Source organism: Vicia villosa, unplaced genomic scaffold (assembly GCF_029867415.1).
Source record: "Vicia villosa cultivar HV-30 ecotype Madison, WI unplaced genomic scaffold, Vvil1.0 ctg.000474F_1_1, whole genome shotgun sequence".
Taxonomy (NCBI): Eukaryota; Viridiplantae; Streptophyta; class Magnoliopsida; order Fabales; family Fabaceae; genus Vicia; species Vicia villosa.
In genome coordinates, this window is record NW_026705228.1 from 662,132 (window position 1) to 685,936 (window position 23,805).

Consider the following 23,805-nt stretch of genomic DNA (forward strand, 5'->3'; position numbering starts at 1 on the left):
CAATTATAGTAAGATTTCCTAATGTAGAAATAATAAAAATAGTAAGCTCTCTAGAATTGTGACATTTGTCAAAATTGCCAAAAATCTCATTTTGCTTTATTATATTGTATGATTGGTTGTCGCATCCTTCTTACATATAGCTAAATTGTTTACAAAGACATATTTCATTAAATATTTTTTATTTCTTAATTGAAAAACTTTTGATGCTCGATGTTAATACATCGTAAACTTGAGAAAAAAAGTCAAATAATATGTAATAAGTATTTTTAATATAATTGACTAGAAAGGAGAGTATCTCTTGGAGAATCAAAACTCTACCACAAAATTGTGGCTCCTTAAAGCTCACGCAAAAGAAGATTTCCATCATTTTAACATAAAGCAAAACAATGCTTCCTGTGTTTAAAAGGGTGAGTTTGGATTTTTTTCAGTTAACCGGTTGGTCGCAAATCCCTGTCCAAATGATTGTGTTATTATCAATATAAAAAAAAAAAAAACTGTGGTTATTCTAGTTTTAAAAATAAAAAAACTAAAAAACTTGTTTTGGAGAATTAATTTTGAATTTAATTTTGCAAAGTACACAACTTAAAACTATTTTTATGCATACATCAAGTTTTTTTTACTATATTTTTTCTTAATTTTTCTATTTTAATTTTAATATTTAAAAAACTTAAACAATTATGTAGAAAAGCAGTACACATTATTTATTTACCTCTCGTTTATCTTAAACAATTATGTAGAAAACCAAAAAAGAAGTTTGATGTTTGACATGATATTATTCCTCTTGTTCCACAAACACCAAGCAGTGGCCAAACAAGTGACACTCACTCACCTTAAACTTTTTCACTTTGACACAGACTCGGCATTAGAAGAACAAAGTTTCTTCTTCAAAATAGAAAGTATAAACCTTCTCACGCTCATTGTGAACTAACCCCGTCCTTGCTAATTGATCTCGTGTTGGCATTCTATTCAACATCCTCCTCCAAAATAGCTCATATAACTTATAACTATTTTGAAATTATCATGCATGAACAAATTTTTTCTTGCTTGTTGAAATCAAAATGATTCTGCACTTAATTATTACTATATGAACTGGAGAATTATGCCTATGAATAGTTAAATTTAAACTTATTGTAGTCAGTCTACTACCTCTCCATTCCTATCATGTTTGTAGTTAAACATGATGTTAAGTCTACGTGCTTAACATTTACAGAAGCATTTTGAGACCACACTACAGGCATGGATTATACCCAAATGAATCAAATATTTTTACTTGTCCTTACACAACTAAGAGCACAGTTTAAAACATAAACACTATAGATCAGCAAAGAGATATAAATAAATTAAAAAAAAAATAGTAAGAAAACTAAAGAAAATATAGTTCTAATAAGACATAAACACTATAGAGCAGAAATTCATGCCAATGTTTTCAAAGAGATATAAATAAATAAATAAAAATTATTGTAAGAAAACTAAAGAAAATATAGTTCTAATAAGGCTATTTCTCCCATTCTTTCCTTCCACCATCAGCAAGCGACCATCAATAATGCTTGAAGTTGAGTTGTGGCTCTAAGATTAAAAAAGGAGCCATATTAGATCATGATTTACACAACTCGCGGGAACTTACATAATTCAAATAACATAAACATTAACATAAATTCAAACAAGTCAGAGGAACTTACATCAACTCTCAGAAACCAAGCTGCTTTCAGAGGAACTTACACAACTTGTGGGAACCAAGCTTTCAACATAATTTTGGTTAAACATCCACTTCGTTCGCATGAGCATTCTAGTTTTTTTTATTCTATTTTCACTCCAATTGTAGACAGTCACTTGCAATCGGACATCCTCTCCCCTGAGTACCAGTGCGATGCCACTCTCATAAAGGCACAATGGAGCCAGAAAATATTTATGTTCCATATGAATATTCAGATCCATAGGGCTTATTTTAAGAAATTGAGTCCAAGAGTTTTCATTTCCAAATTCCGTCATCTTCCATATAATAAAATGGGATTTTTGGATATAGTGACTAAAATAGAGAGAGCCTTCCATCACATGAATAGTTGGCAAATGACGTGCTGCAACAAAATCTTGAGGAGGAAGGAACGTGCTGTAGGTGTAGGTGCCCAGATTGAGGGAGATAATCACAATTTTTATAGCAATAACTCGGGTTCGGGCCAACAAGTTAATAGTGCCATTCAAATACACAGCATCACTGAAAAACTTGTGTTTATAGGGAATAGGATCCGAGTGAATTAAGGGAGACAATGACATGCCAAGAACTGGAATTATTTTCCGAAAATTACTGCGGGAACTAAATATTTCAAACTGGTCTTGATGGAAACACACAGTATTATAAGTATCTGTTGAATTATCATAACCAAATGAAAATAGAGAAATGTCAATATCAGGATCATATTTAGAAATACGATGACCAAATTTGTTAGACAATGTGTTGGTGGCTGGGTTCCATAACTGAAAGCAGGTATTTGGTTTGCTTAATTCAGTAAGAAAGAAACAGAACAATCCATTACAGGAACCAACGAATCGGTAGTGGTAGTCGGGGTTGGATGGGAAGTAATATTTGGTGGATTTGATTATGGAAGGATTGTTTAGTAAAGTATCGAGGGGGAAGGGTAAGATAGAAAAATCACGAAACATGCACAGGATTTGAGTTTTCTTTTTGGATTGTTGAAGGTGTTGTTTGATGAATTTGGGATGAGAGATGAGGGTGTTCCATGTTTTGCACACGCATCTAAGTTGCATTAAAGATTTGACTGGAAGGTATGATAGAACTTCTGTGATGAGTTCTTCAGGGAGGAATTCCACCGAACCGTTGGATTTCCGTGACTTGCCTTCACAGGGATTCATTAGTTTGTGGTTGAATTTCTGTGACTTGCCTTCAGAGGGATTCATCATGCAGATCCCAGCTGCTGAATTGAAACCGAATCCTATGTAACCCTATTTGTGTGTGCCTTTCTCGTTTACTACTTACTAACCCTATTTGTGTCTTGCTCATTTAAATAGGTTTTATTTTGTGTTTATATCTTGGGCCAACATACAAAAGCTTCCAAGAATCTATCTACACCCATAGGTTGACCCAACAACATCTTTAAAAATATTTATATAAATAGTTTTATTAAATTGTAGCTTTGGCCTTTGCTGCACATGTTAGCATTTGATTTAAAAGAAGTGGTTGAGGTTAAACTTACAATTATAAAAAAGAAAGAAAAAAATCATATGCTTTTAACAGAAAAGAGAAATAATTAATCAAAGTTTAAAAATATATTTTAATCACATAAATTGGCTAGTAAAATAAATTACATAAATTGGTTTTAACTCATTCTCATTTGAAAATTCTTTTGTCATTTAAAATTTGGCTAGTAAAATAAATTACATAAATTGGTTTTAACTCATTCTCATTTGAAAATTCTTTTGTCATTTAAAATTTGGCTAGTAAAATAAATTACATAAATTGGTTTTAAAAATAATATCTAAAATATAATTTTGTAGTCCTATGTATGTGTAACGAACTATGTTACATTTGCCTAAGACTATTTACAATGGGGTGTTGAATAATTTATTCAATAGTTGAATAACTACAATTGTGTGTTGAATCATGTGTTTAATGTGATGTGGATTAATTGCTGTTGAATACTTTCAACATGTTGAATAAGAAAAGAGTCGGGGCCACCTAAAGTATGTGACAAAATATTATTGGTTGTTGTGTATGTTTAGATTTTTATTTCATAATAATTATTTAATGTAAATTATTTTTTAGTAAATCAATTTTTTATTTATTTTTATTTTCACCAAAATTCATCATTTTTTTGTCTATAAATAGAGACTTGTTTCATTTGATTTGGACACACAAAAAAAATTCACTTTTTTCTCTCAATTTTTTCTATTTAGCCTTCAAAAAATTCTTGTTTGTAGCTCTAGACATCTTTGTAGTGATTCAAATGTACATCACCAATTGCAAGCAGATCTAGTCAAACACATATGGACAAAGTTCGGAATGTTTCATGATTAAATAAATTGTTTGTGAGCTGAGTCTATTGTACTAATTAAATTATGTGTGTTTCATTTTAAGTGTGTTGTGTGTTTAGTATATTGTATTATATTTTTAGTTATTTTGTAATTTTATCTGTTTTAATAATAACTATTTCTACATCTCTTATTTATTACTTGCAAGAAAAAAATTAAAAATATAAAATTGGAAGAAAAAAATTAAATAAATTACTAAATTAGAAAAAAATTAAAATAAAATATTTAAATCTTAATTATTTTAATTTAGTTTCAATTGATAATTGAGATGTAGAAATATATAATCATAAAAACAAATATATAAAAGAAAATAAGAATATGAAATAAAAGTAGTGGGGTAGGGTGTTGAATTTTATTAAACAAAACCATTGTAGTGAGTAAAATTTGAATGCATGATGAATGATGAGGTGGAAGAGAGAGAAGATGATGTGAAACATAAAAAGTGAAAAAGTAGGGTGTTGAATAACTAAATCATTGTACATAGTCTAAAATTAGCTCCAGCCTAATAATGATGAGGTTGGCAAAGTTCAATGATTTTGTGTGGTCTATAGAAGTTTTTCCAGATCCCTCGCTGGAAGCTAAATATTCTAAAAAAAAAATTATTTGAATGATTTAGGCTTATTGCTGGGTCAACCTGAGGGTGCAGATAAATTGTTCTAAGTTTTTGTATGTTGGCCCAAGATATAAACACAAAAAAAAATTATTTAAATGAGCAAGACACTGAAATAGAGTTAATCAGTACTAGTAAACGAGAAAGACACACAACCAATTAGTGTTAGATAGGGTTGAGTTTCAATTCAATAGGCGTGTTAGTTAAAGATTCCACGACACAAGGGTTCATTTTCAACACTAAGATCTGACGGCACATGGGTTCATTTTCAACACTAAGATCTGACGATACAAGGGTTCAGTTTCAACACTAAGATTTGAGAGGTCTTCAAAAGTGAGATCCTCATCACAATATTCATCATCAGATTCACACATATTAGTGAAGGTTATAACATGCTTAACAGTTTCATTATCAAGTTCACTTTCAGACTTATCATCCTCAGACCAAAAGACAGACAAACCCTCATTTGTTTCTTGAGGTACATGGGACATTCTGATCTAATGTGATCAAAACATCCACATTCATGACATTGAATACCTCTTCCTTGATTTGACTTCTCCTTTGATCTTCCTTTTCTCCGAAAGTCACTGTTTTTGTTGATGTCGAATGAGACATTCTTGACATTTTGTCTTGCCTTTTTAATCATGTTTTTTAGCACCTTATTGAATTGCCTCCCAAGAAGCACAATAACATTAGAAATTCCTTCGTCAGTCTTCATGTCACATTTATCCTCTTCATCATCAGTATTGGACATAAAGGCTATGCTTCTGTTCTTCCTTTCAGATTTATCATTGATAGCCAATTCAAAAGTTTGAAAAGACCCAATAAACTCCTCCATTTTTATGTTGCATATGTCTTGGGCTTCTTCAATAGTTGTGGCCTTCATGTCAAACTTCTTTGGCAAGGACCTGAGGAGTTTTCTAACAAGCTTCTCCTCTGACTTCTTCTCTCCCAAGGCACTAGATGAATTGGAAATATCAAGAATATTCATGTGAAAGTCATGAATACACTCATCATCCTTCATTCTCAAATTCTCAAATTTGGTGGTGAGAAGTTGAAGTCTTGACATCTTTACTTTATATGTGCCTTCATTGGTGGTTCTGAGAATTTCCCATGCATCTTTGGCCACAATACAAGTATTTATTAACCTAAATATATTTTTGTTAACCCCATTGAACAAGGCATTCAGCGCTTTAGAGTTTCCAAGAGCAAGTTCATCTTCTTCCTTAGACCAGTCCTCTTCTGGCTTTTCAATTGTGTTCCCATCTTTGTCCTTCACCATATGGTGTTCCCAACCTTTGATAACTACTTTTCAGGTTTTGCTATTCATTGATTTTAGAAATGCCACCATATTCACCTTCTAGTAGTCATAGTTGGTGTCATCTAAAATAGGTGGTATATTAGTATTTCTTCCTTTCTTTTCCATAGTACCAAAAAATATCTTCCATGGAGCTCACCCAAAAACAGAACATTGCTCCTACTCTGATACCAATTGAAATTCTGGCACTTAGAAACCATACGTCGTATACAATGTTGGGACTTCCAGAAAGTCGAATGCCATGTCATGACATCATAACACTAGTAACAATAAATAATTTAAAGTAAGTTGTAGGAAGTAAATAACATAAGTCAATTGTTAACCCAGTTTGCTGCAACGTCACCTACATCTGGGGGCATCCAAGCCAGGAAGGGCACTATAATAGTATTAGTTTGAAGTTCTAAATAACCTCTTGTTTACAAAATCCGTACCTAATCACTACTCGTGATATTTCTATCTAAGACTCTCCTAGATATGAGACTCATCTCACTTCCCTTCAATCACACAACAATGATGACAACAACAACAGCAAATAGAAGAAACACTTCCAATGAAACAGAATCCACTCTTACTTAAAAGACCATGAATGATTCACAATTACAACTCAAAACTCAGTCCAACTCAAGCATCAAAATGATACAAGAGTGGCTCACAAATAATAGACTAAACCCTTATATACGCAATCATAAACACAACTTACTTTTTTAGCTTAAGAGTCTTCCTTTAAACCATAATATACATAATCATAAACATAACCAAGCTAGACTGTAATACGGTGAACTGACTTTTAAAGAAAATGTGTGGATAGCAAGAGTCGCCACCGACTTTTATTTTATCCAATTTAATAGAAAGGCTAAAAGAACAGAAAAAGACCTTTTTAAAAAGATTTTGAGTTCGGGGGGTAATTTATACAAAGGGAAGGTGTAAGGCACCCTTTGTATCCTTGGTTATCCATGGGCTCTTAATTGCTTAGCTCACTTTGTTTTCAAAATGTTTGAATTGTTTGAAAAGTAGTGTGTGAATAAGAAAAGATTTTTGAATAAGGACTTTAGCTTGTAAATAAGCGAAGCCTTTTAGAAATCGTTTTGAAAAGGAGGTGTGAAAAGTAATTTGAATTTTAGAGCAAGCAATTAGTAGCAACTACCCTAAGTTTGAAAAATCGTTCTTTTAGCTTTTCGATTTGAAAAGGCTATCCATACCATAAGAGGGCAGGAAGTATTTCAATTGGATGTTAAGGGTCATCGAGAAAAGTATCGTTCGCCATAAGACTGTCCCTTGCCATAAAGAGGGCAGGTAGTCTAAGGGAAAGATAGAATAGTCATTAAATTTTTTAGGCATCATGCGAGGATACCTTTGCAATTGGGACAATCATCTTTTACCGAGGCAACTTCGAGGGACAAATTTGATGATTTCAATGACTAAGGCAACTTTGCTTTAGGTGTCCTCGGAATCGAGGGACTTGACTATTTTAAGGCATTATCAATAAGGCAAAAAGGCAACAGTAATAAGGCAACAAGGCAACCAGAGGGATTACCCTAAAGGTGTGTGGGTGCACAATCACGTGGTTAACTTCGATGATATTTATCTTGTAAATTAGTGATCTAGATTCAGTTAATAGTCTTGCACTCCCTAAGATTACTAACCACGCAGTTTAAAATTGCATAAACTAAAGGCAGAAAAATAAAAGTTCCTACGCTATTACAATAAACACCTGCGGGGAAGGGGGAAATAAAGACAGAAAATAAGAGGGAGCAATAATTAATATAAACATCCTTGAATGCCTTGACCTTCCTCGAACCCTTGATCAACTCTGAAAGTCAAAAGGAAAATAAATAAAGGTAAGTGTGTTACAGATTCATTGACTATTAACGTAAACCGTATTTTAATCAAGAGCCGAAAAAAAATAAAATGATGTTAAACAAAGAAATTAGAAAACTTAGCTTTTTGATTGGGTGTGGCGCGTGGCTGAAGGATCTTGGTTAACCCTGAAACTTAGGCATGAAGAAGAGAAATGTTAGTGCATTTAAAGACCTCAACAATTATAACGTGGCAGATCAACAATTAAAATAGTAATAATTTAGGCAAACAAATAAAAAAAGGCATGGCAAAAGGCAAATCCCGAATGGGGCAAAAGTTAACCAGATTAATAGAATAAAAAAGGCCAGGCAAACCGTATAAGGCAAACAAAATAATTTTTATTGTTCAAAATAATTATTGATAAAATCAAGCAAAAAGTCGAGTTTATGATTAAAAATAAATAATTACCAAAAATAATATTATTAGTAAATAAATATTTTTTGGAGAAAATAATTAATAGGAAAAAGAAGAGAAAATAAATAAGGAAAAGGAATTATGTAATTAAAATTAAGAAAAATTAAAAAAAAACTTAGCTCTGATCTTGTGTGGCACTCTCTGAGGGAGCATGGTGAGGCGGCGCTTCATGTTCCACTTGATCTGGCTTCCGTAATGATCCCATGGCCAATATCTGAGGGTGTATGGTAAGCTTCTTCAGGCAGCATGCGTGGGATCTGCAAGCTATCCAAAGCAAATATGTGATAAAAATAATTGGCGCTGCAAAGGCTTGAACCCTGGACCATGGAGTCATCATAACCTGTGTGTCACCAACTGAACTGGAATCTTAAGTCAACAATATATTCATCATAATTCAATAAATATAAAAAGTGCACTAATTGTTAAACTCAAATAGAAAGTCAAACTGGGCCCAGGGTTTTACGCATAAGCCAATGAGAGTGAGAGAGAGAACACGAAAGAGTGGACCAGCTAATCGTGGCTTCGCACGCGTGGAGGAGAGAGGTTCAGAAAATTGACCAACGAATCAAGCATGGCCACGCAACGTTCAAACCTTCAACGAAGATTGTTCATCATCTTCAACCCATTACCTGCGGATTTTCATATGGACGTAGCTGCGGATTTATCTGTGACTTTTCCTTCAAATTCTGCAAAAATTCAAAACCCTACAAAAAGACATTAGACAATCAACGTGAACGCCCAGATATCCCAACTAAGGTCTTCTAAATTCATTGGTGTGGTCGTTTGGATCTGAATATGCTTGCATCATGGAAAACGAGTATATTCTCCTTTTGTGCCCTAAGAATGGTGGAATCTGTTTGGCACATTAAAGCTCCAACCCAATGATTTAGATGTACCCTAAATGATCTCAGGAACTCAAAAGGATGATTAGCATAGCTCAAAATACGTTAAAATATGAAACACGAAAATCAAACATATATGATGATGATGAACATGATGTATGCGTTTAAAAGCTTTACCATTTATCTATCGACCCAAACTTGCTCTTTCATACCTTAGAGATGGAATGGAATGGTTGGAAGAGATTAAAAGAGGCTGCCAAGAAGAAAACGAAAATTGTTTTCTTGTGATATTTTTTTGAACCTTGAGGGTGCTTTTAGGGCTAGGATTCGTGGCTGCTCATACAGAGGAGGTTGTATTTATATAGGTGAAGGAATTAGGGCAGGAGATTGGAAAGAAAATCCAGAGATTGGCGAGAGAAGAGATTGAGAAAAAATTTGATTGGAAATTACATGAAATATTGCCATATTTTCTTCAATCTTTTCCCTATCAAATATATTTGATTTGCTTGAGCCCCGAGGAAGATTTTATCATTAAATCATACATCAATTTGATTTTTATTTTATTTTTTCTTGATTTAAATTGAATAAAATCAACAAAATAAATAAAATAAAAATCCAAACTCCACACTGTCGCTACCGCGAAAATTAACAGAGTCGCCACTAACATATTTATCCTGAAAAGGAAGGGAATGCCAGCAAACCACAAAACAAAACAACGGTCTCACGACCAGAGAAAAAGGGTAAGGGAGTCGGTTACGCGAGGGGAAGGTGTTAGCACCCCACGCGCCCATCGTACTCGATGGTATCCACGCTAGTGTCTAAATCTATGGGTGTGTAACAATTCTACGCTAATCTGGACTAAAATGAATGCAGAATGTAGGGAAAAGAAAGGATTGTGCTCGCACGGGCCCTACCCCGCTGCCTACGTATCTGTTTTGCAGAATCAGAGCTACCGTAGCTCGGCTAACTAGTTTCTGTTTGTTTTGTGTTTTTTAGGTGAACGAGTTACATTCATACTCCGCTGCTCGACCTTTGGAGACTTATGCTTGGGAATGGAGCGGAAATAACAAGCTCTTAAGAAAAGAAAATCAAAGAGTGTGGTTTGTGTTTTAAAGAATGCATGAGGAATACCTAAGCTAATGGGGGAAAGCTTGCTACCTAATGTTATCATACAAAGGGTACAAGTCTAAGTTAAGCTAACAACCTATGGGGAAAAGGGAATGCAAACAAGTATATCACACAAACGAGCTCTGCTCTTAAATTAAACAAACCAACGGCACTGGCCGAGTGGTAGAAAGGCGATCCCGCCATAGCCAAGGGGAGCGAATCACCCGAGTCAACCAAGCATTAGACCTCGCGAAAGCGATCGGGCCATAGACAAGAGGAGCGGATCCCTCTCAGCAACCAAGCCATCACGGATCTGAAAGGAAAAACGGTGCGTGCGTACACCGAGCATCAACGTCGAACAACGCGAGCTATAGGAAATGCGGGGGTCCGGTTGCATGAACCTTTTTCCTGACATACTCGATAACAAGATTTTGTGCTGGTTCAGAAGCGAGCAACGCGTAGCGTGCGCATACCAAACAGACTCGATGAGACTAGGCGGAGGTTGATTGCTAACCCTTTCCGCGTGCCTTCCATGAGGACTTAACGGAGTTCCATATAGGACTTATTACACCGTGACTCCCTGCCGCAAAGCACAAATATAAACACACCAACAAAAATAGAGTCTCTTTCGAGGACTTGGCCAGATGCATGTCTAGGTCCTACTTCTCATGTTAAAGGATGATGCGAGAAAGCGATAAAGTGCGAGAAAAGATAAAATGAAACGGGATCAATACCAAACGGATGATGATCCGTAAACTAAAGCGAAGAGAGCAAAGAAACTAGGATCCCGCGAGCGAGCTAGCAAAGCAAAAGCAAATAGTCAACACACCGATTAACTATGAAAGCACACAAAGGTCGACATGCGCGTCGAGCATAATCACAATACACCTACAAGAGGAACAAGCAAACCAAACAAGCAGATATAAAGTAATAGGAACGTGTCTCCAAGATGAGAACACGACACAAGTGAATAGAATCGTGTCCCGCAAGTAAAGCGAAACACTCAAGTAATAAGCACCGGTCGGTGACTATCCAAAAGCCTTGCACACTAGCACACAAGTTAGAGATAACAAACATTGCAATCGGAATTGCATTATTACCATAAAGCGAAAAGAAACGGACAAGTAATGTAGATATGTAATGAACAACAAATGTCAAAGGAAAACAAACATGAAGAACTTAACAATCGATCAATAACAATCATCTCATTAGATAACACGTTTCACAAGCTTTCCAATGATATAAAGAACGTGCAAATCAGAGTTACGAGTAAAAAGATACGAAAGATTGAAGTTAAAAAAGAAAACACCAAAATAACACACAGGAACCGGTTCCTGCATGGGACAACCCGGTTCCTGGTACAAAAAACCAGAGACTGGCCAAATAAGCAAACTGGGAACCGGTTCCCACCTAGGGACAACCCGGTTCCTGGTACAAAAACACAGAGAGGCAATAATTTTGGCTTGAGTGGGAACCGGTTCCTGGCTGGGACGAACCGGTTCCTGGCGTAGGAAAACAGAATTTTGTGCATTTTTAAAGCCTTGAAGCCCTTACCACTCAATCCAAAACCATTCCATAGGCAATCATCACAAGCAAACATCAAATTACGAATTAAGCACAAGCCTACAAGTCAAATGAGTCTAATTTATGCAAAGTGCGACGCGTCGAGCAAAGCAAATATCAAGCAAATGTGCAACACATGCATTTATACAAACACTTTGAGTGCGACACAAGCAACATACTTGAACATCAACAATTATGCACACAAAATTAACACCGAATCATGGATTCAAACACGGATATCACAATTCATCATTAACGGACATCAATTATATGCAACAAACATTAAATCTAACCACAATTCACATGAACACGACCAATTCGATCAATAATACGCAAATTCACCGATCAATCATCATCAATCATCCATTAATCAAGAACAAGAGGTAGATCTAGATTTGAATTCACATAATAATCAACAGTTAAACGCTTAATTCAAGATCCGAAAGCTTACCAGATGAGGATCTAAACCGAAGCACGAACACGAACACGATACGAATGCGAACCAATTCGATCAATAATACGCAAATTCACCGATCAATCATCATCAATCATCCATTAATCAAGAACAAGAGGTAGATCTAGATTTGAATTCACATAATAATCAACAGTTAAACGCTTAATTCAAGATCCGAAAGCTTACCGGATGAGGATCTAAACCGAAGCACGAACACGAACACGATACGAATGCGAACACGACACGAACTCGAAAACAAAATCCGAAGGAAGAGAGAGGGAGGGTGCGTGAGATCTAGTGTGGAGAGGAGAAGAAATTCGACACCGACACCTTGATTCTTCAGTCCATGCTCTTGATCTTGGTGAGAATTGATGAATCTTGATGAAAGTTTTATGTAATTTGTAGTTTTGATCCAAGAGAATTGAGAGAAGATTGAGAGAAAGTGTTTTTGATCTTTTGGTGAATTGGAATTATGAGAGTCCTCCTATGATTTGTGAAGAGCAAAAAGTTTATACATTATCAACGCGAAATGTCCAAATTGCCCTCGGTGCGTCTTATTTTGGCTCGTTTTTAAGGAAACTCGGTTGGGCTCTGAATTCCAGAACAAAACCAATGCCACCGTGAAGATGACCAAATTCGTGACTCGTCGCCGCGAGAATCATCTCAATCCGATAAGCGATGAAGAAAATACGCCCGTTTGAATAACGAGAAACATCGATCCATCCGGTGCGACTGTGCAGAATTTTGTGAGTACTGTTCAAAAAACTCGATTAAACTCCATCTTCGGCTTGGAATCTGAACAGGCATGTGTGACGAAGAATCAAAGTTAACAAAATTTCTGAGAAAATGCCGCTGGAATGGGCTTCATACGATAAAAATCGAAGAAGTTATAAATTTTCAAACTTAGCGCGACATACTCGAAAACACACTTTTTACCGAAACAACGCGACGATCCTTAAAATGCTGAGCATTTTCGGTGCACAATCAGCTCTCGCATTTTCGGTGCACAATCAGCCGACGGTCCGAACATAATGATGATACAACGCGGGAACTCAGCTCATATCACCTTTTGTACTATAACTGTTTTACTTTATGCTCTTAACTGCGTGGTTAGTAAAATATGGAGTGACAAGACTAATAATCAATCGTTAGATCGCTAACTACAATATTAAAATAATTGAAGCTAACACACGTGATTGCTGCACACACTCACCTATAGGGTTTCCCCTCTTCTGCTGCCTTCGAATAATGGTCAAGTCCCTCGAACGTAGGGATGTCTTAGCAAGGTTGCCTCCGATTAATGTCATCATAGTCCCTTCGAGTTGCCTGCGATAAAACGATGACCGTCCCTTCGAATGCTAAGACGTCTTTACATGTTGCCTTCTATGACCATCCGATGACCCTTCGATTATCCCCAACTCGTCCAATAGATAGGACTACCTACCCACAAATGGTATGGTTAGTCTTATCCCTTAAATAAAAGTCGAAAGTATAGGAAAGACCAAACATAGGGTAAGTAGCCTTTAGTTTGCTTGCTCAATATAAAAATGCTTTTCACACCCCGTTTTTCAACATTGTCTCTTCAGACATATTCAAATCAAACTATTTCTCAAAACACACACACTATGCTTTTTCAAGCTTTTCAAACAAAACAAAACGAGCTAAGCAAACTAAGAGCCCGTAGATAACTACAGTTCTTAGTTTGCTTAGCTCGTTTTGTTTTGTTTGAAAAGCTTGAAAAAGCATAGTGTGTGTGTTTTGAGAAATAGTTTGATTTGAATATGTCTGAAGAGACAATGTTGAAAAACGGTGTGTGAAAAGCCTTTTTATATTGAGCAAGCAAACTAAAGGCTACTTACCCTATGTTTGGTCTTTCCTATACTTTCGACTTTTATTTAAGGGATAAGACTAACCATACCATTTGTGGGTAGGTAATCCTATCTATTGGACGTGTTGGGGACAATCGAAGGGTCATCGGATGGTCATTGAAGGCAACATGTAAAGACGTCTTAGCATTCGAAGGGACGGTCATCGTTTTATCACAGGAAACTCGAAGGGACTATGATGACATTAATCGGAGGCAACCTTGCTAAGACATCCCTACGTTCGAGGGACTTGACCATTATTCGAAGGCAGTAGAAGAGGGGAAACCCTAGAGGTGAGTGTGTGCAGCAATCACGTGTGTTAGATTCAATTATTTTAATCTTGTAGTTAGCGATCTAACGATTGATTATTAGTCTTGTCACTCCCTATTTTACTAACCACGCAGTTAAGAGCATAAAGTAAAATAGTTATAGTACAGAAAATAAAGGCCGAAAGTGAAATCCTAATTAAACTATTACATCAAAAATAATTAACGACCTATACACCTTCTAGAATTTAAATAAATAATAAAACAAAAAACATATTAATCACACATGCGCCAATCAAGGAGTTTGAGGTGAGAAGAGAAATTGAGAAATCGTGCGTTCGAGAAATTAGAATTAAAAGGTAGAAACCTAACTAATTTAATTAATCACATTAAAAAAGGTCTAACTTAATTTTATTTAGTTAAATCCCAAATCTAAATTAATTAATTAATTATTGGTTTTAAAACCTAATTAAATAATTAAATTGGCTAAAGAACCTAATTAACCTAAATAACTAAATTATTTAACCTAAATAACTAAATTATTTAACCTTAATTAATTAAGTACTATAATTAAATTAATTTACAAAACTTAACTCTAATTAATTAATTAAAATAGCTCAGTTTAGGTTAATGATAAAAAAAGGTTACAGATTTATGGTTAAAAAAAACTAGAAAAAAAACAAAGATGTAAAAGAAACTAAAGAGAAAATAGAATAAAATAAATAAAAAAACCAAGTTTGGAAAGCGCTGGATCCTGTGCAGCTGGTTCCTGAGGATGCACGGTGAAACCTCATACTCCGGGCCCTCATATCCGGATCCATGTGCAACCAATAGCAGATGCGTGAGGACTTACCATGGAGTTGCGCCAGCTGAGTGGTACTGAATCTGGAAACAAAAGCAAACAAACCAAACTGTCAAAAATAAATGCAGGACGCTGGGATCGAGCCCATGTCCTTTAGGTCGTATACATGTTACACTTTCCAGCTCCTCCAAAGTCCTTGATAACAATAGTTTAATGGCAAAGTCAAACGCTGGCCCACCACTAACGCGTGCATCCAATGAGATGGAGAGAGAGAATTTCCAGGATGTTGACTGGCCAATAAGATATGGAGAGATGAACGAACTTTATTGACTGACCAATCTCTCTTCTTGAAAACGCCACGCAAGCATTGACCATGGCCTGGGAATGTCAAACCACCGTCTGCGGCAGTTATCTTCGTCTTCTCCGATGAGAAGCAATCCACCACCTGCAAAAAACTCGTGACAAGTAAAGAAAAAAAACCCTACCCCCTATTTTGTACCCTGCAAATCCAATGGTGACGTTAGTTTTGGCCAAAAGCGCCTGCAAATTGAGTTTCGAAGAAACAAAAGTCCCATGGCCATTAATGGAAAAGTACCATTCTCACATTCAATCACACATGTGAGGGCTCTATCATGTTCTAAACATGTATGTGAGTTGATCTGGAAGGTTAGAAACAATCAACAACGCATAAAAAGTAAAATATGAATCATGGATAATGAACATAATCGTAACAAGCATGTATGGTCGTTTCAAACGGGGCTGGACATGGTAAACCATGCATTCTTACCCTATGGATTGTTAGAACAAGATTTGTTCTGATCAATATTCTTGTTTTGATGATAAAAATGTATATGCATTTTGTATAAGACAATGTGGTACTCTAATCCTTTGCATTTTCCATTTCAGGAAATATATAAAGAGTATGCACAATTCAGCGCTAAGAAGCACGGACTCAGAAGGTTCAGTATTGCAACATCAGAACATGCTCTCGCAAGACATCAGAGGATGGTCAAGCAGAATTAGAACATGGTCTATGAAGCATCAGAAGAACATGAGATAAGAAGCAGAAGCACTGAAGTTCTTATGGTATCACGCTCAAGCACTTCAAAGTCTAAAGACAAGAAGATGCTCTGCACCAAGCTGAATGACTCTGATATTCAAACATTGTATCTACAAATCTCATATCAGAAGCAAGTACAAGATGACATGCTATTAAGTCTAATCTCTGACTGACAAAAGGAACGTTAGAAGCTACAAAAGGCAAAGTCAGTAAAAGCAGCAAAAGCATGGCTCGAGGTAGTTGACAAAAGTGTGAAACATTAAATGCAGCGTTGTACTATTTACGCAAAGCATTAAATGCAACCCAACGGTCATCTTTTCAAATGCCTATAAATATGGTAGTTCTGATCAGAAGCAGTAACACAACTCTTGCAAAAATACTGAAACGCTGCTGAATTCAAATCTCACGAACTTCATCTTCAACCTCACAAACTCTTGTAATATTTAGTGAGTGTTAAGTTTAGAACTTAAGAGAAATATCACAGTTGTGATTATAGCTTACTAAGAAGCAATTCATACTCTTGTAAATATTTATTTTACATTGATTGTAAAAGGTTCCTAGAGTGATCAGTGAGATCAGTAGACTCTAGAAGACTTAGAAGTTTCTAAGTGGTGATTTCCTAGAGTGATCAAGTTGTGATCAGTATACTCTAGAAGACTTAGAGGGTATCTAAGTGGAAAACCATTGTAATCAAGATTGATTAGCGGATTAAATCCTCAGTTGAGGTAAATCACTCTAAGGGGGTGGACTGGAGTAGTTTTGTTAACAACGAAGCAGGATAAAAATAATAGTGTTCATTGTTTTTATCTGAAGAGTTTTTAAAGTCACACTTATTTAAACCCCTCCCCCCTTTCTAAGTGTTTTTCTATCCTTCAATTGGCATCAGAGCACCGGTTCTAGGTGCAAGCACTTAACCGTGTTAGAATAAGATTCAGGGAGAAAAACACTAAGTCAATATGGTTGATCCATCAACAGCTGCATCAACTGCTACACCTGTTTCTAATGATCAAAACAACAATGGAAATGGAAATGGATATTCTAGCCAACAGTATTTGATGGTGAAAACTTTGAATACTGGAAAGATAGATTGGAAAGTTACTTTCTTGGTCTAGATGGTGATTTATTGGATTTACTTGTGGTTGGTTACAGACATCCTGTAAATGCTAGTGGAGCAAAGATGTCAAGACAAGAAATGAGTGATGATCAAAAGAAACAATTCAAAAATCATCACAAGTCAAGGACTATCCTGCTGAATGCTATTTCTCATGCTGAATATGAGAAGATATCAAATAGAGAAACTGCCCATGACATCTTTGAATCCTTGAAGATGACTCACGAAGGAAATGCCCAAGTCAAGGAGACAAAAGCTCTTGCATTAATCCAGAAGTATGAAGCCTTCAAGATGGAGGATGATGAAAACATTGAAGTAATGTTCTCAAGATTTCAAACTCTAACTGCTGGATTAAGAGTGCTTGACAAGGGATATACAAAGGCTGATCACATCAAGAAGATCATCAGAAGCTTGCCCAAAAGATGGGGCCCGATGGTGACTACATTCAAGATTGCAAAGAATTTGAATGAAGTCTCTTTGGAAGAGCTGATCAGCGCCTTGAGGAGTCATGAAATAGAGCTGGATGCTAATGAGCCTCAAAATAAAGGTAAGTCTATTGCTTTAAAATCTTTGAATAAAAAATGCACTAACGCTTTTCAGGCGGAAGAAGAAGATTCTGAAGAGTCGGAATCAGAAGAAGAAGAAGAAGAAGAAGAAGAAGATGATAAACTGTGCATGATCTCTAGAAGGGTAAACCATCTCTGGAAGAGTAAACAAAGGAAGTTCAAGAACTTCAGAAGTTCCAAAAAGCCTGAAAGAGGAGAATCTTCTAGACTCAGAAGATCTGACAAAAAGAAGGTCACGTGCTTTGAGTGCAAGGAGCCAGGACATTACAAGAGTGAGTAAGGCTTCAGAGGGAAAATCCCAAGAAGAAGTTTCAGAAGAAGAAAGGCCTTATGGCAACTTGGGACGATTCAGATTCATCAGAATCAGAATCAGACTCTGAAGATGAGCAGGCAAACATTGCGCTCATGGCCACTGTTAATGATGGATCAAAATCAGACTCAGACTCTGAAGAGGTATTTTCTGAACTATCTAGAGATGAGCTAGTTTCCAGTTTAATTGAAATTCTGGAAATCAAGGCTAAGCTTAGTATCAAATACAAAAAGCTAAGAAATCTCTTTGCATCTGAAACTAAGAAGCTTGAATTAGAAAAATCTGAACAAAAAGAAAAAGTTTTAAAACTATCCAAAGATGCTGAGTCATCTTCTAGTTCAGAAAAGTCTATTCCAAGCATGAACAATATTCTTAAGGAATATGACTTGAGTTTTAGGAAGTTCTTATCTAGAGGTATTGGATGAAGTCAACTTGCCTCTGTGATATATGCAGTTAGTGGAAACAAGAGAGTTGGAATAGGCTATGAGGGTGAAACCCCATACAAACTTGAACCTGTAGATGATATGAAAATCACATACAAGCCCTTGTATGATCAATTCAAGTATGGCCACTCCCATGTGTTGCACCCTAAAATTTGCCCTCTTTATCCGTGCCATAAGTTATAAATGACGTTTATTTCGTCGTTTGAAAACCAAAGAAAAATTATAAAGAGTTTCTTATATGCGGTGTCTGTCATTGTTAATTCAACTGAGATTCATTGGGTTTAATGTCGAGACGTTCTTATGTGCTTCAATTCTTATCTTCTTCAAGAATTCCTTAAGGCGTTATTGTTATGCTTGATTGGAATTCAAATGCAAATCATGGCATAAAGAAGTGAAGTGACGATCAAGGCTTTTGTTTGTCGCTTTTAATGCAAGTAATTTGGGTCATTGATTGAGTTAGGATTTCTTTGACGTGAAGTTCATTCAAGTGATATTTTGGGTTCATTATAATTCAAAGATTGAAGCGAAGTTCTTTAATGTATGTTGTGATGGAAGATTCATTCATTTTAGTTTGCTTGGAATGCAATGTACAATATCAATAAACTTCATCTTAACATTCATCGATTCAAGCTTCACTCATTCCTTGTGTCATTGGTTTACAAAAAGATTTAAAGATTTAAATTGAAAGTTCGTTCGAGATCATATCCCTCGTCGCTTCATTCATTCAACTATGAACCAAAAGCTATTTCAATTGGTTTGCATCACTATGTTTCATGACTTGTTTGCTTTCAAGGATTGAAGTGCAAGTGGAAGGAATTTTCATGAAGTTTCAGAACCAAAAGAGTAGTTACAAACGTCCACAATCATTCAATAAACATTCATTACAAAAAGAAATGCAAATGGAATTACAAATAATTTCAAACATTGATTCAAGATTCAAAAGTCCAATCCATTACAAAGTTCCAATACAGTCAGACTCAGATAAATAGAACCAATATGGCACAGAGCCTAAACCGAACCCTTGACAAATCCTGTACCGGCATAAAAAAAAATCAGAAATCCATTTCGCACAAATAAACCGCTGCTAAACCACAAATCCGCAGCCATAGTATCACCAATTCCTGAATCCTGCAAGGAAATGCTAACAGGCAAACTCAGAAAATCATCCTCAACTCTATTCTCCTCCATTCACGCTTCCGCATCAGAATCGATCACCATCACCAAAGATTCACCATTGAATCTTCATCAACAAACCTTCACTGAATCCACCGCAAATCTTCTTCATCATTCCAAAATAAGAGAAAACGTAAAAAACGTAACAAAACTCTTCTACTCATTCTCCATTACTTCTAAAACCTTCAACCTTCACACTGTATAATTCTTCATCGCAAATCTGAATCCAGAATCTTCTTCATCTTCACACTGAATTTCTTCAATCTTCCTCTCCGTATTCATCACCATACCATAATCATCCTTCGATTTTCAAACCTGCAGAGAGATTCACAACATTAGTTCAATCTTCACCAGAAATTCAGAACGGAAGAAAAATGTAACAGAAAATATTGAAGCTCTCTCTTTGGGAATCATCTTCTTCAATCACCAACATCCATCGTTCTTCATCATCTCTGAATAATCAATATCCAACCAATCTTCATCTTCACATATTCAATCCTCAATTGCTCTGCAAGATCGTCACCGCACTACCTCGCAAACCTTCGCGCTTCATCTTCAACGCCTTCAACTTCAACAACAGCGACAACACTACAACGCATCACGCATAAACTCTAAACTCCATCATCATCGGTTCATCAACGATTTTGCGACGCATTTGAATCTTCCTCAACCTGTAATCAACAACACCGCAACATCACAACATGCTCGCCACTGAAAACGTCAATCGGAGAAGAGCAAGAAGAAGAGATGAAGAGAATGGAACGAAACTACCTGGATTCTTGAGGCCTTTCACGGAATTCTGTTCCTAATCATCATCTAATTCTAAGAGGCACCGATTTGTTCATCCGATTGTGTTGGTGTTCGTTGAAATTTCGTCGGAGATTTGAGAGGGATTTAGAGGAGGGGAGTTTAATCCCTACGGTGATATGAGCACCAAGATGGTGGCGCTCGCCGCAATCTCGTCGGAGAGATTGGTGATGCCGTCACCGTTTCTGAGAGAGCAAGAGGGATAGAGTCTGAACGTCACATGTAAACCCCTAATCTCATCCCTTTTCATTTTTCTGCTAATTAATTGATTTATTGATTAATTGAATTAATTAAGTGTAATTAACGAAAACCTGATTAATTGGATCTGAATCATGAACCAAAATAGAGAAAATTATACCCCGTACCCCTACATTTATCCCAATACCCCTACAATTTTAAAAAAATCCTAATTTTATCCTTATTAAATTTTTAACTTTTCTTTTTTATTTTTTTTTTAATTTTACTGAACCGGATATCCCAGGGGTGGGTGTTCCGGTTTCGTTTTTTTTTTCAATTTTACTGAACCGGATATCCCAGGGGTGGGTGTTCCGGTTCTTTTTTTTTCAATTTTACTGCCGTCAAGTACAATGGGCTGTTATTGCCGTCGAGGATCACCGTAGAACTTGCAGAGCCGGCTGATACTCTCCCATTAAGCGCAATCACCACCCACAACATTCATTCATCAAGGACTCCCTCAAAATTCTGATTCAATTTGTATCAGCTTGCACCTGTGACATCAAATCAAAACAACCGATTCAGAACTTTATCCCGCAAGACCGCCGATCATAATCCAGAATTTCCGCACCGGCTATTTCCTTCTTTTTTTGAATTGGTACTTTCTCACAATAGCTTCATTTCCTTGCTCGAATTTGTATGCTCCTTCTCCTATGTTAATTATTTGTGCCATTTATTTATGTTTTGTGCAATATCATGTTTCCTTTTGTGGGTTTGAGAGGAAGGTTTGTGTTGTTTATCAAAGAAAGTAACAGAGGGAGAGTTGTGAGAAGAACAGAAAAAGTTCATTGAGAGAGAAATGGTAACCGAGTGAGGTTGAGGGGGGCGCTTTTTCCATCTTGATTTTCTGAACCTAGAGAAATTGAAAAAAAAGAACCGGAACACCCAATTCTGGGATATTCGGTTCAGTAAAATTGAAGAAAAAAAAAGAACCGGAACACCCACCCCTGGGATATCCGGTTCAGTAAAATTGAAAAAAAAAAGAACCGGAACACCCACCCCTGGGGTATCCGGTTCAGTAAAATTGAAAAAAAAAATAAAAAAAAAGTTAAAAATTTAATAAGGACAAAATTGGGATTTTTTTAAAATTGTAGGGGTATTGGGATAAATGTAGGGGTACGGGGTATAATTTTCCAAAATAGATAATCCATGGGCCACACGGAAATACTGATCTCACCCTCCATAAGGCCCATGCACCACTCTCTCGTTTTTCCATAAAAATACTGTAACAAAAAACATGTCATTGGGCCTTCTCTTAATTTACTTCTGGGCCTGCTTCAATTGGCCTTGCGCCTTTGCTGTCTACACATGCCTTTAAGGCTTAAACCCCCTGACTCCGTATGTTTCTTATTAGATTTTAGTTTTGTTACATAGTTTCTTTCTCTACATTTTTAGCATAATAAAAACCTAAAAATCAAATAGTTTTTGTTAGTTTTTAGCACGATAAAAAGATATAAAAAATGTAATATTTTTCTTCTTTTGTTAGGATTTAAATGCTTTGTTACATAGTTTTGTTCTATAATTTTTAGATAAAATGTCATAAAAAACAATTTAATCTTGTTTAGGATTCAATTAGAACTTGATTGCTAGTATTTTCTATAGTGTGCTTCCTTGTTGCTACTGATTTGTTTGCTTAGATGTGCGAGATACTTCGAGAGAGCCTTTGATTGTGATTCGACTTGCTTCGTGTTCCACTTTATTTGTGGGACACGAATTCGCTTCCAATGCGATTGATTGGCGTCGTGTTCCACTTTATTTGTGGGACACGAACTTATTTCCGAGGCGATTCATCTGACCTCTCATTCGTTGAGATGTATATTCTTGCGATGTCTGGATTGTATTTTTTGCAGGCTATTTGAGTGGTTATGCTCGACGCGTACCACATGTCGCTCGTGATTTATTTCCACGACGATGCTTCTGATTTTGCGTGATGCTGGCTTACGCGAAGTATTCCAGGTTTCTTTTCTTTTGCTTGCAAGCTCATTGCGGATTTGCTATCCGCTCGGTATTCTCTTTTCCCTTTTACCTATACACGTACCATATCTTGCCATGAGAAGTAGGTTAGGCATGTAGCATCATATTTGCCATGAGAAGTAGGACCTAGACATTCATCTGGCCAAGCCCTCGAAAGAGTCTCTGTTTTTGTTGGTGTGTTTATATTTGTGCTTTGCGGCAGGGAGTCACGGTGTAATAAGACCTACATGGCACTCCGTTAAGTCCTCATGGAAGGCATGCGGAAAGGGTTAGCAATCAACCCCCGCCCAGTCTCATCGAGTCCGTTCAGTATGTGCACGCTACGCGTGGTTCGCTTCTGAACTAGCACAAGATCTTGTTATCGAGTATGTCAGGAAAAGGGTTCATGCAATCGGACCCCCGCATTTTTTATAGCTCACGTCGCTTGACGTTGATGCTCGGTGTACGCACGCACCGTTTTCCTTTCAGATTCGTGATGGCTTGGTTGCTGAGAGTGACCCGTTCCTCTTGTCTATGGCTCGATCATTTTCGCGAGGTCTGATGCTTGGTTGACTCGGGTGATTCGCTGCCCTTGGCTAGCGGGACCGCTTTTCTACTACTTGGCCAGTGCCAGTAGTTTGTTTGCTTTACGAGCGGAGCTCGTTTGTGTGCCATTGTTATGCATTTGTTTGATCACTACTTCGGTAGTTGGTTTGATTATCGAGCGGAGCTTGATCGCATGCCATATGTTTGTGATGCTTGTTCACTATCTTTGTATCTGTTATGCCTGTTAGTATGATATCTTTGTGATGCTTGTTCACTATCTTCTTATCTGCGATGCCTGTTTGTATGATATCTTTGTGATGCTTGTTCACACACTTTCACATGTATACCTGTTACATGTTGTTTGCGATGCCTGTTCGCATTTTTGTTCGTGATACTTGTTCACATTTGACGTGTATGCCTGTTACACGTTTGCCATGCATGTATGCCTGTTACGTGTAAG

At 36.5% G+C, this 23,805-nt stretch overlaps 1 protein-coding gene and 1 long non-coding RNA gene across 2 annotated transcripts; both read right to left on the bottom strand.

The window, feature by feature from the left end:
- Positions 1-1,330: 1,330 nt before the first annotated feature.
- On the bottom strand, positions 1,331-2,994 carry LOC131628723 (F-box/kelch-repeat protein At3g23880-like). The gene is made up of 2 exons (XM_058899551.1): positions 1,680-2,994; positions 1,331-1,566 (listed from the first exon to the last, which is right to left on the bottom strand). The coding sequence occupies exon 1, from the start codon at positions 2,914-2,916 to the stop codon at positions 1,681-1,683; it is 1,236 nt and encodes a 411-aa protein (XP_058755534.1). The 5' UTR covers positions 2,917-2,994; the 3' UTR covers positions 1,331-1,566; position 1,680.
- A 16,494-nt stretch (positions 2,995-19,488) lies between these two features.
- On the bottom strand, positions 19,489-20,911 carry LOC131628724 (uncharacterized). The gene is made up of 2 exons (XR_009291875.1): positions 20,577-20,911; positions 19,489-20,476 (listed from the first exon to the last, which is right to left on the bottom strand). It is a non-coding gene; the product is annotated as an uncharacterized LOC131628724 (long non-coding RNA).
- Between the last annotated feature and the right edge of the window lie 2,894 nt (positions 20,912-23,805).

Coding starts and splice junctions, on each gene's coding strand:
- LOC131628723 (XM_058899551.1), bottom strand. CDS start 2,916: ATGATGAATCCCTCTGAAGGCAAGTCACAGAAATTCAACCACAAACTA.